Source organism: Opisthocomus hoazin, chromosome 2, assembly GCF_030867145.1.
Source record: "Opisthocomus hoazin isolate bOpiHoa1 chromosome 2, bOpiHoa1.hap1, whole genome shotgun sequence".
NCBI lineage: Eukaryota > Metazoa > Chordata > Aves > Opisthocomiformes > Opisthocomidae > Opisthocomus > Opisthocomus hoazin.
The window spans coordinates 33,970,380-33,988,233 of record NC_134415.1 but is presented as its reverse complement, the minus strand read 5'-3'; the positions used below and the strand labels follow the sequence as shown (position 1 = coordinate 33,988,233).

The window sequence follows — 17,854 nt, the reverse complement described above, 5'->3', positions numbered from 1 at the left end:
AGGATTTCGGTTGTAGCATCATCTGCTTCTGACAGTGCTTCCCCCCGCACAGGGGAATATAGCCTCTAAATTTCAATCTCTGCTTAAATACTTGTCTTGCTGCCTGCTGGTGCGTGGGCTACAACTAACTACAGTTGTAAAATATCCTGATACCTAGATGAGACTGGCTCTGAGGGATGGTCAGCCCAGGGCTCCCTCAGCTGCCAGAGCCGCTCACTAGTGCCCTGATAGTCAGAGCTGCCAGGGCACGAGAGAAATTGAATCAGATTCTCATTCTCAAATACAGGAAAGGTGGAAGCAAACAAGCCAGGAAACTTACCTCTTTGGGGACCACGTTCTTGTGGTGAAGTAGTTAGGGCTAAATCTCCCACTATGGAGGCAAGGAGATATTCTTGGCCTTCTTTAAGTGAGGTCAGTGAAACGATTCCCCTCTCTGCATTCTTCCATGAAACCAATAACTTACTATGCAAGCACAGGCTAAAGTACTAACTCCTTTGGTTATAGCTTGTATGTGCTAGTGGGCACTGAGGAGATCTGTGGGTACAGCTGGCAGTGGAGTCCTGTTGTGGAAAGAGTGAGAGATGCACTTCACTCACAAGAGAGAAGCAACAATATATTTTATTGATATAAACAAAGTTCAATGGCAAATGTGACAGTGGTTTAACAAGATTCAATGGCAAGGTACACTTGATTATTTACTGCATAGAGGACATGGTCAGACAAAACTGTCAGGGAGACCCTCCCATTGAGTCATGAGGTTCAGAAAGGGCCCCCTTGCGTTCTGAACTCCTTCTCTTAGAGGAGTCTAGGTGTGGCTAAATCCAGTCTTAGTCCCAGACTTCATCACCAGTTTATGTCTAAAGGATTATATATGCACAATCAGTCCTTTATATCACTTAGCTAAGATTACAAAGTTTCAGTGCGCTTATTCCCAAATTCACTTACCGACTATCTGACGCGATAAGCATTCTCTCAACCTTGAGAAAGAACCTTGAGAGGCGTCCCTACTCAAGCGGAGATCCTCCCGTACTCAAGGGGAGATCTCCGCTGCCGTGCAGGGGGGCTCAAAGGGCTCTTGGCTGCTCACTATTTATTTGTATAGCCCTTGGCTATCGTGTTGTTTTCTGTCTCCCCCAAATCCACTTTGACCAGATGCATCCATCATGACCGCTGCTGGTGGTTATTGCTTGAGCAGGGTTACGGGAAAGTCAGGTCAGGGGTGGGGTGGTGAGGGAAGCACACCATCACAAGTCCAAGTCCAAGCCCTGTGGTCATCATGATCATCAAAACCAGCTACGCCTCATCTGAAACGCTGTGGGTAGCTGTTTTTGGCAGGGCAGCGGAGGAGCTGGGTGGTCCATGTTTGTACATAGAAGACGGTGGATTTTTACCCCAAGGAGAGCACAGCGGGTGCGAGGTGTGCATCTGTCTGAAGACCTTCAGCAGCACCTCAGCCTACTGGAGAAGTCAGAATTGGTGCTGGAAGCCTTACGGGGGCATCTTTCCGTACAGAGAAAAACCTTAGGAAGGACAGGTGCTTGTTGATAGCATACGAACCAGGCAGGGAACGGAGGCTGCCCAGCACTGTTATGTTCACTGGGAACAGCTTTGTCATAAGCTGCTGTAAGATGAACTCAAACCTAAGAGATGAAAATCTCCAAAACCAATTACCATTTGCCCTGTTGAGCCCCTTCTTCTGATTCATCGCCACTTTGCAGCAGGTCTGTGAAATGTGGGTTCACCTCATCTCTTGGGGTCATCCTCTGACAACACAGCCAGCTATTGCAAGCCTGTGAAGGAAAATATCTTCCTCAGATCACATTTTTGGAGGTAATGGCTCAGCAGTCAGAATGAAATCACCAAACACGAAGATGAGCCAAAGCAAAAGCAATAGATACTGGTGGGTGGTTTTGACCATCTGGCTAATAAAAGACACATCAAGTTTATACTGCAAGTTTATTATAGTAATACGATCAGATTAAATGATTTTCACAGCTAATATACCTAATTATATCAGGGTATGTATATATATTTTATTCCCAGCACGTTACAATTTTTATCTTTAACCATGCAGCGAGTAATGTACAAACACAACTATATGGAAGATTTTTTTTTCCCCTAAAAAAGAGAAACCAAAATTAAAAAAGTATGGCTTCATAAGAAAGTTGTATCATACAATGAACATTCATTTGTACTTGGGCATGACAACACTGGGTTTTAATCAGTGAACAACAGCATCTGTCACTGTCATGCTGACTCCAAAAAAGCCAAGGGAACTGGGAAATGCCCACCGGTGTTAGAGAGATGGAAAATACATATCTATATACATTCAAAGTATGAAAAATGTAAAAAAATGTTTTCAGGGATTAAGCATCACATTTATTTATATGCCGAAATCAGGATTATGGGGCCTTGAAGAATATAAATGCACAAACAGTTTCTGTTTTCTTCTACACCAAGAAGCATCAGGAGTGATGCAACTGACTTAAAAAGCGTTACTTCAGGCGTTAAGAGCTGTAATTGAGGTCAGAATCTGGCCTGTCCTTCCTGCTAATGGTGCTGCAGACATAGAAGCATAGAGTTAGGAAGTCATAGGTAGCTGAATTTTGCTGGCAGCCCAGAGAAAAGAAAGACGAAGATGTGTGCTTGATAGATTTTATTTAAAAAAAAAAAACAAACAGATATGAGAATAAAATGTGGCCACTATCACAAACCCTTCGCTGGGTGATTGTGCCTGTTGGCGAGCAGGAGCCCTTGTGCTTGGTGTTCAGGGGTAGAACACCCGTTTCAAGAGCGAAGCTGCTGCCTCTTTACAGAAGAAGAAATGTCCTTACCTGCTCACAGCACAGAGCTTGGGGCACACACTTGTCTCACGAGAAGGCTGCTTTCTTAAGGCATTGATCACCGATGTTTGCAAGTACTGTCAGTCAGTCATGAGTTTCACCAGGAGAGGGCAGACAGAGGCACAGACATACATGTGCACGCGCGGGGCCACACGTTTACACGCACATTTACACACACACTTGCCGCACTCACTGAAGTGACACTCATCGAAACTGGTCACACACACACACACACACACTCAGATCCTTACAATGCTACTCCTCAAAACTGAAATTAAAAAATGTAACTTGCAGAGCCAACCTGTAATCCAAAGATTAGCAAAGACCTTACCCTCTGCCTTTTCTCTCTCGCTTTTATTCTTTTTCTCAAGTATAGAAATACAGATCTTAGCTACACTTACTCAGTATGTATATATGCAAAATGTAAACATCACTGCACAGCACCTAGCACCCTTTTTGATTAACAAAGTCACTAACGTATTTGTCATGCAAGCATAGGGATTTTTCGAGACTACGGACTGTCAGGTTGCAGTTTGCTTTTGCTAATGACCTGGCTTGGAAAGAATGGGGAAAAAAAATCAACACAGACAGGGCTGAGGTAGATTTGGCTGTATCCGATGTAATGTCACTGTACTGAGCAGGAAGACAAGTGGGATCTCAACTAACAGGCAGATCACCGCAAGATAAGCAGACCAGGTTTAGGGAGAAGATTCCTCCACTCCAGCAGAAGGACGCCCCATCCTGCACTTGTATCACTACAGGCGATGGAAAGAGTCGTCACCACAATGCTAATGGCCCTAAACTCTGGCCCAGTGGGACCACACATGGAAGTCCAATGGTAGCTAAGCAGCTAAGGGCCAGCTGGTGGTTCGTCTCTTGTTAAAATGGTCAGGAAAAGGAGGAATGGGAGGGCTGTGGAGTGATCTTTCCAGCGCGGGTAGCTGCCTGTTGCGCACTGGACTGAGAACACCAGAGATTTTGCATCTTGGCCAACAGTGGGCCAGCAGCTTTCCTTTAGGCTGTGGTACCAGATGCAGATATGCCCTATAAGTTGAGTTTCTTGAGCAGTTGCTGAGAATCCTTCTCTTACTCTCTGTCTGGGCCAGTGGATAGAGGGTAGCCTCCCGCATGGACAAATGCATGCCCGCAAGGATCCTGATGCCTACTACAAATCCACCCATCAAGCCTGAAGTGCCTGAACCCTTAGCTTTGCAATGCTCCACAACTATTCAGTCAATGATACCATTTTACCCCTGCACCATTTTAGACCCACTTGCTCCTAGTGGGTTGCTCTGGCTCTCAGGGTACAGCCCCCTGCCGCATTAGAAAGTGCTACCTCATGAATGTGAAGAATCCCTACCTGCCTCCTTTGATCTGTAAGTCAAACAGCCTTACCCCTCTCTCCTGTCTTTCCTGAAACTCTTTATAGCACCGAAACTCTCCTGGTTTTCAGCCAGTGCAATAACAGTTGATGATTTCCCTTCCCTGCTTCCCTGGGATCTCTGCTCCCGGGGCCTAATTACTATTCTAATAATATCCATCACCATCCTCCTCCGCCTCTCGCCCACCGACATCCAGATGAGATACCGCATTGCTGCTGGGGAACAAACCCAGTCCTGCTCCTCCAGACTCCAGGGGTGCCACAGGGGCCGTGCTCTGGGTAGTCGCTCTCCTCAGCCTTGGGCAGCGAGTGCCTGCTTTGTCCTCTGCCTCCAGCTCCGGGTTTCTGGGGGCTGCCAGGGCTGGGGAGCCTGCAGGGCTTGGCAGAAGCAGCTCAGCCACTGCCTGTAATGCAAATCTGCCTTGGGCTCTGCTTTGCTTCCCAAGCTGTGACAGCCTCCGCCTGCTGCAGAGGCTGCCGAGCAAGCAGGCTCTCTGCAAAACCCTCACCCAAGACCGAACCTGAATTTCTCCGCCACCATTCACGTCCTTCCCGGGTTCATGTCCTTCCCCATCGCACAAGGAGGGATAGATGCAGATGGGGAAAGCCATGCACGTCCCCAGAGGCAGGGGTGGAAGGACACTGCAGTACCAGGGACGTGGGATTTCAGGAGGAGGGTTAACCCCTTCGTGGCCTGCTTGCTACTTTTAGGGCCGAGCTGGCGTTTCTCCATCTCACAAGCAAGCCTGCATCTTCACCTAGCACAGCACGGGTGGCACCATGGCACACGGGAAGGGGTGTCCGGGAGGAGCATCCCAGTGCCTCCGGAAGGACATTCCAGCTGGCTGTGGCGGGCACGTTGCGCAGCCCTGCAGGAGATCTCCACCCGGTCAGCGTCCCGGCACACGGGAGGCACCCCGTGCATAGGGACACCGAGCCAAAGTGCTCCCCGTGCTGATGGAAAAAGGGTGCAGCTCCTTGGCACAGGCAGGGAATTAGCCAGATGAGACACGAGTCATTTTTGCATGAGCAATTGAGATGTGAAGGCACATCCGTTCTTAGGCAGAACCTTGCTAGGAGGGGTTTGCGCCCCACGGCCTTTGGCTCCAGATTTATTTCAAGAGATGAGTGATTTCTTCACTGCTGCTCAGTACAGAGCTGCGAAAATGGGTTACACTACTTCAGCAGAGCAGAGGGTTGCGCTTACAAAGAGAGGAGAACACTGGGGTCCAAAATAAGGGACGCCTCCCCAAAGGGAGCTGTGACCCTGCCACTGCTCTGTTGGTGCTGAGCATGGCCAAGAGAGCAGGACCAGTGCCTGGAACAGACAGGGCTCTGCCTGGGCAGCGAGGCGCAGAGCTCCCCAGAAAGCAGGGCAGCCCCAGCCCTGCCTTCTGCAAACACACCCTGCCTGCAGTGCCCAGGGGAGTCAATGGGAACTTTGTGTATTTTCCAGGATCAGGCCCTCTGCCTGGACCCAAGTGGCAAAAATACTCTAAATGACAACAAGTGACAACTTTTAACAGCAGAACATCCCACCTCAGCTTAGGATAACCAGCGAACGCCGGGGCCTCTGAGACCCACTGGGAAATCAAGTTGGTGAGCTATGTCTCTTGTGGAGATAACGTTCATCCCTAAAACACAAGTCAAGGAGAAATAATGTCACTTGTGAAGGACAGGGCTTCCACTGGCCTAACCCTGATTTCCATTTGTTTACTGGACAGCAGGGAAAATGGTTCCTTTCCCATTGCACAAGTCCATAGAGGCACCAGGGCTGGGATTGCCGTTAACCCCCTCACTCCCAGGTGAGACAGGATGCTTTCTGTTAGCAATTCTGCAGGTCTCTATCCACCCCACCACCCCTACTCCCCTACCCCCCCACCCGGAATACACACTCACTGCCCCCCTCTGAACCCATGCCCTCCATGCTATGACCTGCTGCAAAGTAACCCTGCAGGACTGCCTCTGCGTCGCTGCAGCATCAGCCATGGACTTTTTGGCTATCACTAGACGATGCTGGATCATTGTTAGGAAGGAAGCCTGACGTTTGAACCCTGTTGGTACGAGATGGTATTCTCCCAGCTCTAGCAGAACACAGTCCCACAGTTACACCATTTGAAAACCCCACTGGGCACCTAGTTCCTTTTTACCCAGGTACATTACGCAGGATACAGTTATCACATTGGGAATTCAAATACACTGATACCAGCTGACAGCTAAGAAAACAAACATAACACAGTCTCGACTACAATTAACCCTTCACATGCACTATAAAACAGAAAACAAAGAAGGCTTTTGCCTTTAAAAGTGCCGTGCCTGCAATCAGTTAGAAAATACATTTAAAATCTTGTCACAAAATACTGGATTTTCCAGCATAGCCTAATAGGTTAAGTACTAAAATCACACTAAAATGCAGAGGGTGGTGGATGACCAGCTCCCCTAAGTTGCCTTTGAAAATCCAAGACCCAGCGAATAAAGTCAAGGAAAAACATTTACCACATTTTTTGTTGGTAGCTTTTTGCCGTAGGATGGTAAGGGCTTTAGTGCCTGAGGTATAGGTAGTTCCTGGATGCTTTTAGGGAAGTGGGAGGGGGGAAGAGTCTGGAGAATAGTTTGCATAGCTTGCAGATATAAAGAAGCAGGTGTGTTCCCCACCAGGCTGTTGAATTTGTCTTCCCCCAGCAAAGCTGTCCAGTGGTCTGGATGCTCCTGCAGAACTTTCCGCATCTTAAACTGTGGGTTGGGCATGAAGAGCAAGAGGTAGTCGAGGCAGAGCTTCTTTGATGCCACATTGACTTTGGAGTCCCACATCTGCTCCAGGATGACGTCCAGCGGGGTAAGTCCTTTACTGTCCTCTATCCTGGGAGAAGCTCCGTTTCCGAGGAGGATGAGGACCGTCTCTGACCTCAGCAGTTCGCAGGCAAGGTGCAGGGGGGTTTTCCCATCTTCCAGATGAAAGCAGCCAGTCCTATTGATGTAGGAGTTCAAGCTGGGGAGCTTGTGTGCAATTTTGATGATCAGCCCCAAGATATCTCTCCTGTCATATGTGACTGCCATGGCCAAGTGAGGGGCAGAGGATGGACAATAGCAGAAGTGCTCCCCAGGCACCTTGAGAGCCTCTTCTGGAAAATGAGACAGCAGATACTGAGCGTAAGGCAGGTGGTTATGCACCACTGCATAGAGAAGGGCTTCTGAAGGTGAGTAGGTTCTTAGGCTGGCATTTTCCTCCCAGTAAAAGTACTCCATAGTTCTCATGTCTTCCAGCATCCACACAGGCTTGTGATCTCTCACAGCCTGGTAGAACATATAGGATAAGAACTTGCAGTGCCTGCTCTGATCATCCTGCAGACTGGCCTGGTTACTGGCCATGGCTCAGCAAATAAAGAGCAGCTCCACGTAAAATCACTCCACACTGTAAGATCTGTGCACTTGGAATGCCGATCCGATGCTGCTGCAACCTTCAGGCTGTCATTGCTGCCTGGACTGCACTAGCTGGAATGCATGGGCTGATCATCTCCACCCATTCATTGTTTTTCCCCTCACTGCAGTGGTTTTGTTTAGGTAAGCACAATCCCACAGGCTCAGTTAACCCATGCCATGCAAGCAGATGGTTAGTAAGTACATCCCGCTCTGCGCGTGGCACAGGTTACTGGAATGCTGTCAGACTGCGAGTGATTTTATACACACACAGCTAGAGAGAAGAGAGGGAGAGACTAAAATTAGCTGGAGAGGTGAGGCGGATTTCTGTCTGTGTTTCGTGTCTAACCAGATCAGCTCATATATTGCAGTAAGTGCAACAGCAGTATTTGTCTGTTCTTTTGTATGTCACTCACATGCGCAGCTCATTATATAGTAAGAAATATGTAGCGGTGTAAAATGCTCCACAGCTGATAATACACATGATTATATACTCAGGAAATCAAGGGATGGGTAGCCATAGCATTAGGAAGGGATCCCTATTTTAGAAATAATGGTATGGCTAGCCACTTAGGAGACACTGATGTTAATGGATTGTCTGTAAGGCATTAGGGGTGTTTAAGATTCCACCATTAATCACTGAAGAAAAAAGAGTCGAAGAGGATGTGAGGTAACCGTGCCCAGAGTCATAAAGCATATTGCTCTGTTTAAACGCCTTCCTTTGTTTAGCAAGGAAATATCTGAAGTGCCTCTCTATTGTACAGCAGGTACATAAACAATAGGTTAATGGCCAGACCCCACTGGCGGATGGAGAGCTTTGTTGCAAGCATTTCTCAGATGTCATGCTCCAGCACTGGGGTCAGAGTGAGTTTTAATGGGAGGAAGTGGGTTTAAGCAGTCAGGCTGTCCTGGTAAGACACAGAGGACCAAGGTCTGCAGGCTCGAGGGGGTAGTGCCTGCTGGATGAGGCAGAAGGACCTGACCAAAATTAAATTCACAGAAAAGAAATTAACTAAGCACCCTTCATGGCAACTTGTGTTTACGGAAGGAGGGCTTCCATGCATCTTATAAATCAACAGATTGCAAGAAGATGGTATCTCACCATCTTGATAGGAACACAGGGAAAATACAGCGAATCAATCATTCCTTTTTCATTTAGCAAGGAGACAAACATATGTTCCATATGTTTAAACTAGAGAGTATTCAAGTATCAGTTCTGAAGATCTCCAAAGAGAAAACCAAAGCCCCTCACAAAACTGGGTCTAGATCTAGCACATCTGCCAGAGATCTGGGTGTTCAAGTCCTTACCCCAAACATTTCATTTTAGGGCCAGTTTTCAAACGGTTGGAATAAACAAGCATATGTCCAGTTTTCACCCACCATTACGTTGGTTATGCTTGGAAATGCTGCTACATAGTTGTTTGCACACAGTATTACCTGACATGTACCCATGGTCATAATAAACCATGTGCATGCTCAAGGCCAGATCCAAAGCCTACTGAAGTGCACGGGGAGGTTCCCACTAACTCCAGCATGCTCTGGATCAGGCATTAGTCGAGCACTTGGAGACATACGTTTTGTTTCGCCAGTTGCTAACCCAAAGCATCTGAAACTTGGACTTACATGCTCAAAAGAGAGGTGAATTAGTTTTTAAGTGGCTGGGCTCTTTTGGATAAAGTTCTCACAGGGCTTTTCCTACTAGTAAATTGTGACTATACCCTACGAATTACATGGATTTCATTATTTCTGTGGTGCAGGTGTGGGAAAAGACACACACGCACATACTTTACATAGCCGGGTTTTACAGAGTAGGTCACGGATGGGGCTGGGCACTGAACCACGAATTGCTGTGTCTTTGCCCAGGGGTCACAGCCACCAAGCAACCTTCACCTGCTACAAGTTTTAAGATAAGGGTCCCCAGGGAAGTGGTCATGTCATCAAGCCTGTCAGAATTCAAGAAGCATCTGGACAATGCTCTTAGCCATATGGTTTAGTTTTAGGAAGTCCTGTGCAGAGCAGGGAGTTGAACTTGGTGATCCTTATGGGTACCCCTCCAACTTGAGAAATTCTGTGATTCTGTGATAAACTGAGATGCAGAGTACATCTGTATAGGAAAGTTAGTGCTTGGTACATTCAGAGGTTAATTACAGTGCGTTAGCTTGTCCGTAGGGGTTCAGCGTGCAGACACTCTCACAGGACATTATGGCTTAGTGTTTTTGTACCAGGTAGCCTCATGCTATCACTCCCAGCTTAATCCGTGGCATAGTGACCGCAGCACAGGCAGGCTTACAGTTGTCTTCTGTGATGTTAACTCCATCACTGATGGCAATCATCTTGACCAAAGTGGTTCTGCCGCTGCTACAGCAGGGTGATGACTGAGCAGAGCCACTTTCACAGTGCCTCCTGTCCCTCTGCTGTGCAGAGGCTGATGGGCAGTCATTTTGCAGTAAAATGCAAATGAATTTCTGCGTTTCACCTGTTGCAGGCTGTGGCAAACAGCAGACCTGGACACCTCTGCCTTGCCTTCCTTGGCCATCAAGCCCCCGGGAGATGCAGCCTGTGGTGCGTGTCCCCCCTCCTTCCTTGCACCCAGCTGGGCGACTGCAAGCTCACAGACTCACTCGGACTAGAAAGTTGACCGTGGCTTTTTGGAGATGGAGGAAGGATAATTTGGCACTGACTCTCCTTGCTGACCCAGCTGACCCGGTCTGGCACAAGGGACGGTGCAGGAGTCTTCAGCCAGAAAAGCAGAAATAGAGAAGCCAGACCCTTTCAGGGACAGCCATCTGTCACGGAGAGGTGGCTGCAATGTCAAACCTAATGTGTGTAGAGACACATAAAAGTCAAGAGAAGATATCCTGCAAATATCTCCAAGGAAGAGGGAAGCCAAAATCCCACAATCAGGAACGTCCACCAGGCTTATGGAAGTCGCCTCTATACCACAGGTCCAGGATGTCCAGGGCGTGAAAACATCTGTCATTATGAGTTACTTTCTAATTACAGGTTACACTGTCATTCTGCCCAGGAAGCCCAGCACAAAAGTAGAGGAGTCCTTCCCATGGTTTTCTCACCTCTGTGGGGTGTTAAATGGCACAGGTCTCTGCCGTGCCAGAGTTCTGCATGCCGTGCTGGCTCCTGTCCTTGGCCTATTCTTGATTTTTTCAGTAGTTTAGAAAAGCTGGAGCTGAGGGCACATGTTTGATGGCAATGCGTCTCTTCTGAATTTTATTACAAACATAATGCATCTGTAAAACATTCTAGATCCATTAGAAATGGAAGACATTAACTTGGAAAGCTTTACTGAGGAACTGGAAGAAGATATAGAGTTTGGGAGTTTCTGTTTATTTCTTCCAGTTTTGATCTGTGGCTAAAAATAATGCATGCTAACTAATAAGGTATTTGTTGTGGCTTCCTTCTTTGCCAAAGTGCAGGCTAGAAGGTGAGCAGAATCAGTTTTCACTCATAGAGGGAGCATACAAAGGAGCAGGAACAGTTTTGAAGAGTGAAAGTGAAAGTAAATGTTGATTTTACCCAAAACACCATTTACTATTTCAGCTGACACCAGGAGGCTCTTTAGACCTCTTCCGAACAGATGCGTTTTTCACATTTTGATGGTGGTTTCACCCCATAAAGTGATTTGGTTATTGTGAGCCTGTGAGAAATATAGTGTGTTTCTGAGTTATTTGGGAACCTTCTTACAGTGTTATGCTCAAAATATTGTTTTTGGGTAAAAGGGAAACTCACCTTTATATATAAAGTCAATAATTTATTGTTAGTATAACTGAAATCTTAGCACTCTAATAAAAAAAAAACAAACCATTATTATTCCAGGTCTAATTACTACAGAAAATTAAATAACACTCCTATGCAGAAAAAGTTTCAATAATAATAATAATGATAATTGTTACGCACACACTTCTTAGCTTTTACTCCTATTCCTGGTGTTATGCTCCCCCTTCCCTAGCTCCTCTGGGTCCTAAGGTTGGTGGTTTCATTCTGGGGTGGTGGGGTTGTCACAGGGAATATTCAGCATCTGGAGTCCTTCAGTGGGAGGAATGTGAGGTTGATGGTGATGACTTCTTCCTCACTCTAGAATTTTCTGGGGTCAGTTTTATGATTGTTAGCATGCTTTTACACCTTGTTTTTTCTTCACTGGATTGAAACTCTATTTTACATCCAAATTTATATGTTGATTATATGCTTGTAAGATACTATTTCTTTGTCCTTTTTGCTACCCTAAACCCATTCTTGTCCAGCTCTGTATCTGCATTTCTTTAGCTGACCACACGCAAGTTGTTTGCCACTGTGAGGTCTCCAGAGACGAGCCTGTGCCCTGTCTCTTACCATCCCATGCTTGTACTCCTCTGCACCGCATCCTGTGCCTCCACTTCTCAAGGCCTCTGCTGTCATACCAGGCCTATGAGTAGCTCTGTTAACTCATGCGTATGAAGTTGAAGTCATGAACATCTCATGGTGCACAGAATAGCTACTTGTTACTGCTATAGGTATAAAGCTATGGTTGTATTGCACAGTGCTAATCAAAGTAAAACAAACCAGACATAGCCACCTGGTCAGAAGGAAAAAAAGTGCTCTTACAGCTAAACCAGATTAAAATAAAGCGGCAGGCAGCTCGGTAAAAATCCAGGCAAAGCAAGCCTGACAAGCCTGAGTCCTGAGCCTTTGCAAACTCAGTACAAAACCTGCTGCCAGTTACTAGCAATGGCCATACTGTACTGCAGGGATAGAGGGTTTCAATAAATCCTGTTTCTGGAATAAACCGAAGCAGAAAGGCTTTGCATCCTGCATACCACTGAGAACATGGCTTCGGCTTGTCACGCTTCCTGGGTCATTTCTTCCTCCTGCCACTCTGTATAAAGACACAAGGAGCGATGAGGAGCACTGTGGGGTCAAGGTGGGTGAAGATACCTTCTGGAAACAGACAAAAGTAACAGCAGCTTTTGGTCTCTGGAGCTGAGGATAAATCGCTTGCTTGGCTGGGAGTGGGGCTTTCCCATTTGTCATTGCACTGGCTGATGGGAACCAGGCATTTCCTCACATGAAGAGAGGAGGAGGCACGCCACGGGCTACAGCGGTCTGGTGGCTAACTTGACCTGAGTTTAGCTCCTTCCCACCACGTTTTTGCCTGGGCACACACACGACAAACGTCAAGGAAGATGCTGGTTGGGAAACAGAAGAACAAAAGGCTTTGGGGAAGATTGGGACCATCTCCAGCATCCTACATCTGTCAAAAACTTCAGTGAGAAGTTTCTTGCTCCCTTTCTGCCTTTCTTCAGTGACCTTTACTGGCATCTGTTTGCAGGGCACAACTGATGCCAATTCCTCTAAATGCTTTGCACAGGAGGGACACAGGATGGTCTAGACAGGACACACAAAGAAATAAAGCCATTGCCAGGTGTCAGGTGCCTGAGCACAAAGCAAGAGAGTTACAGAAACCTGATCTCTTGATTGAGAGGCATGCTGGTTTTCAGTATCCCGTCTGCTGGTCTTCTTCCTTCCCTCAGGAAAAAAAAACCCTGATCTGTAGGTGATGGACAATACCCCTTCAGCCACAGAGAGCCTCTAGTGATGCTTGCCGTGTCCTGCTTTCCACGTCCAGCCCAGCCTGCGCGGTGCAGCTTGCAGGCACGCTGTGTGGTGAGTTGACACCCTTGTGCAGAGCCCTGCTGCGCCTCTCTGGTGTATTCCTGCTCTCCATGCTGGGGTTGTGAAAAGAGTGATAGATTCGGCTGGTGGCAAGGGTGGATCCCAGCTCAGAGATGTGGTCAATAAGAGTGTGGCTTAAAAGACCTGATAAAACCAAGGTCAAAGACTGCAGGTGTTGGACAGAAAAGAAACTGCCCAGTGACTAAGAAAATGGTGGGCAGCTTAGGAAACATCAGGAAGCTGGAATAGTGTAGCTAACGCAGAAGGCTGGCTGGTTTTACAGAGCATGAAGAGTTTCTTTTATATCCTGCTACATGCTTACCTGCTCTAATGCATCCAGCTGACTAAACAAGGCTTTGAGATGGTGGAAAAATCTACAGTCTGACCTGTCCTGAATTGCAGAATATTTCAATTCTGCTTGCAGAATTCAAACAGCAAGTGAAACAATCTCTGACTATATGGCTAGAGGCTGAAAATGAAAATAAGCAGAGCTCTACCTGTTTGGAAAGAATTTGAATTACATGTAATGGGCCTAGCTGATGTGCTGTACACTGAATAAATCAATTCCCAGATGGTTATTTACCTATGGAAGTTTAGAAGTGCAAGATAACTACCTAAAATGCAAGAGTCATATGCAATATATTTAAGAGGGAGTCATCTTGAGACAAATGGAGGATGTTCATATTGTATCCATGCTGCCAGTTGAGCACTGCTGTAATCCAGGCATACAGCCTGTTCATACTACTACATTCAGATGCTTACCTGCATATCACATCAAGACCAGGAGCACTCACAAGAGGTAGGGCAGCCTGGGCAACACAACATTTTCCTGCAGGTTCTTCTTTATCCAGCCTGCAATGGGCTTAGCGTGTGGTGTCCAAGTTTCACCTAGTGCTTCCCTTCCCAACTGCAATGAGTCTGAGCTCTAGTGCAGCAAGCCACAGAGAGCATGCACAGAAAACACACAAATCAAGGCCAAGTGGGCCTTCGCCTGTTCCTTTGTCCACTTTTAAGCTCAGGGTATAGACAGAGCCCTTGATATAGGAAATGCTTCCAGCAGATATGGATGTTGATATGGGGCAAGCCTTTTAGCAGCAACAACAGTGTGGTGGCCTCCAGGACCATAGGTCAATGCAACATGAGCATCGCGAGAGCAATGCCAGATGATGAGCTTCCTTGCAATACACTTATGGTGAAGTGGAGCCTGCTCCAGATGTTATAGCATCTCCACAATGGCGAAAGAAGGAAGGTGTAAGACCGAAGATGGATCTTGAGACTACTTCAGTAAATCTGCAGTTTCCTTCTGTTTCCTACAGGATTCTTAAGCAAAATCCCTGGCATTGTAACATTGTGGTCACCTAGTGCTAACACTTTGTGCTACTTCCTCCATGTCTGGGAAAGAGTAGCTGAGAGAGATGCAGATGGCAAAGCATGAAGTGTCATGAGGTTAGCAAAGTTCTGAAGACTGGCCTCTCACAGCAATTACCAGAAATTTTTAACAGCATTTCTTGAGTTGTGATGAATATTTGTTCCTTTAATCCATCTTCTTGCTTTAAGGAACAGAAGTTAAAAAATACGTGGCAGGTCTCTGTCTCTACCCCAGGTGAAAGCTGAATGCTTATTTTCGGAGCTACTCTCATCTCTTCTGGCCTACATAACCTCATTGTGTGTAACTGCATGGCACTGGCCAACTCCAAAGGCATGCTGAAGACTGTCCGGGTGTCACTATGTGACCTGAGTGGTAAAGACCTATGGCGCAATACTAGCTGTGGCCCCCAACTCTAAGGTACAACCTCCCTTACCTTCAGATGAGGGATGTGGGAATATTGAGTCTTTCCCAAAGCAATTTCCTTCCTAAGTCTCAGCACGAGGAATGCTGCAGGAGGCAGGTGTTGAGGTTTGAACAAGCCTGAGCAAGGGTGATGGGTGCTGAGGTCTCAAGCTGGACTGAGCTTAGGACAAAGAGTGAGCCAGGCTAGGAGATGGGTCAGGAGCAGTACCCAAGTGAACTGGCAGAACTGAAGAGAGAAATTTCTCAGGGTGCTGGAGAAGACAGAAATCAACGAGGTGCCACTTGTACCACCCTTCTGCCTGTGTTCTGAGTGGGGCTTTCATGGATGTGGGATCCAGGCCCCAAATAAGCTCTTTGGCTTATTGAACTCTCTGTTTTCAGGGAAACTGCTTGTGAGCAGCTGGTGGGCTTGGCAGAGCCTGGGGACTGTCAGGTGCTGCAGGCTGGTCCAGGCAGAATCCCTACTGCTGTGAATCAGATGCTTTTCATCTGTCAACTCCTGAGGAGGGACTGCCCATTTCTAAAGGCAGGCACTTGGTAAACACTGAAATAACTCCAAAGGAAAGATAAAGATGTTTCTGTCACTGAATATCATACATCTCTTCAAATATAGGATAGATTGAGTAGTATGCTCATGTCTGGAGAATGAGATGTCAGCTCTGTTTAATCAGCTATGAAAACAACAAGGCTTATTTTATTCCATTTTTTGAAAATGCTTTTGAGACCTGATTGCACAGCGCCTGCATGCCAAAAAATCCTGGTGTCCCCCATTTCTGTGAGCCCATTTGTTTCAGTTCCCAGCTCCTGTCCTAATCTGAGACTACATCTCTCAAAGAGAGTATATAAATAGATAGATTACCATGCCTCTTCCAGAAAGTAACCTGTCAGCTGAGCTCTGTTTAAAGAACAAAAAGCCCTTGCAGACAGTCTGTGCCTACAGATACATTGAACCAGATGCCGGTTTTCCAGTGAATGGCTGAGACTGCGAGACAGTCTTCTATTGTTGGACATTTTCCCTTCTTGTGACGATTACGGGTATCAGTGCCCTGTTTTACCATACCTCTATGTAAATGTCAAGGCTGACAACTACTGAGAAAGCGTTCAGAAAGACATGAATACATTTAGTTTCTAAAACTGATGAAGAGAAATGCTTTCTTGCACAAGCCATAATTAACCTGGGGAATTCAGTGCTACACAATATCAATGAGGTGAAATGCTTTGCAGTCTCCAAGGTAAGATTTTTTTTCTGTAAACATTAAGGTCTTTGTTCTGTGCACATGCAGCAGTTGACTGACACAGCACCAAAACTGCTTTGCAGTTTGTATCAGAGCCACTTTGCATAATGTATCAGCTTCGTTGCTTCTTTTGACAAAACTCGTGGTCAAAAAAGGGATGAAGATATTTTAAAAATTATTTTTTATTGAATCCATTACAAAAGAAAAATCCAAGTTGCGAGCAGCTCTGTTAAACTTTACAATCTCCAGATTGTAATCCCATAATTAACTGCTGTAGGTTACTGAAAACAATCTTTAGCTGTACTGCCATTACAAAATTATTGGTTAAGGAAGGCTTTGCGGTGTCTTCTGAGGCCTCAGAGGCTGAGAGAGACTTCAGAGTTAATTCAGTCATCAAGAGTGCCAGTTCCTAGGCACTGCCCTGTGTTGTCTCATAGACAATATACTCCACCCAGAGTCGAAGATAACCACTCACCACTACACTGTCTGCAGCTTCCAGCGGGTTTTTCTGCAACAGGCTTTTAATCTGGGATAAGTGCACAGTCCAATCAACAATAAGTACTTCAGAAATACCTGAAAATTGGGTAAAAGAACCTTCTGGACTTCATTATCGCTAATGTTTTGTTCAAAGAATTGTATTGGAATAGTGGATTCCCTGAACAGGGCACTTGTGATGACTCCTCCGCCAGTAACAAATCGCTTTTACCACCACTTTTAATGAGTTCAGAGCCTGCTAACCTGCAGCTGGTCATCTGTTTCTTTCTTATTCATGGTTTAATGTACATGTGAAGTTGACCAGTGAGAATTCTCTCAATAGCGGATGGATTACTAGAAAAATGAAACAGCTGCTTAAAGGAGAAGCATTTTGATGCTTCAGAAATGCTTTGGGCATGGTGTTTTCCTGTTAATTCCATTGAGGTGCAGTGTTTGCTTGGACTGTGAACTTTCTGTGGGGGGCTGCCTCAGTGCTCATTCATCAGCACCCAGGAAAATATCATCCTGGAAACCTCTGAACTATCTAACAATACAAATACTATAAATATCAGAAGCCCTGAAACAGCTGTTCGTGCATAACAGCCTTTAGTGAGATCCCAGCTAACAGCTGTTGAATTGAAAACTAAAGGAGAATGTAAAGATCTTCACTTTCAAAGCCCCCCCTTCACCAACTGAAACCTCTGGCTCATATATCTAGTTGATTCAGGACAGAAAAATAAATTCTATTTGTGCCTTATTAAACATACTGAAATATTAATCAATAATGCTCCAAAGGAGTTCAATTGCTTCAGCATACCTCAGGATTTAAGTTAATCACTCCTACATTCTGTTTAAAAAGACTCTTCTGCACAACATGAGCAAAACTATCTCCTTTTGATAAAGTTGACAACTAGTTATAAGGGAAGAACTTTTACAAGGAGACAAAGGTGAGAAGCAGAAAGAAAACCGCTCAACTTTCAGATCTGTGCTGGAATTTAGAAGGATGGCTTGAATTTTCGATATATACATGTCGGTTAGATGCTGTTTT

General features: G+C 46.1%; 1 protein-coding gene across 2 annotated transcripts; it reads right to left on the bottom strand.

Moving 5' to 3' along the window:
* Positions 1 to 650: 650 nt before the first annotated feature.
* On the bottom strand, positions 651 to 7,852 carry LOC104331953 (ankyrin repeat domain-containing protein 9). Of its 2 annotated transcripts, none has more exons than XM_009937313.2 (2): positions 6,721 to 7,852; positions 651 to 1,790 (listed from the first exon to the last, which is right to left on the bottom strand). In XM_009937313.2, exons 1-2 carry the CDS (start codon positions 7,591 to 7,593, stop codon positions 1,668 to 1,670), a joined length of 996 nt encoding a protein of 331 aa, XP_009935615.2. In that variant the 5' UTR covers positions 7,594 to 7,852; the 3' UTR covers positions 651 to 1,667. The 2 variants fall into 2 exon arrangements, with proteins under 2 accessions (XP_009935615.2, XP_075269252.1); XM_075413137.1 differs by lacking the exon at positions 651 to 1,790 and adding an exon at positions 2,000 to 5,858.
* Positions 7,853 to 17,854: the final 10,002 nt, after the last annotated feature.

What these genes read in the sequence shown, in the direction of transcription:
- LOC104331953 (XM_009937313.2), bottom strand. Translation starts at nt 7,593, where the DNA reads ATGGCCAGTAACCAGGCCAGTCTGCAGGATGATCAGAGCAGGCACTGC. An exon ending in AGCTACCAACAAAAAATGTG is followed by an intron (nt 1,791 to 6,720) that starts GTAAATGTTTTT and finishes TTTCCTTCACAG; the next exon opens with GCTTGCAATAGCTGGCTGTG.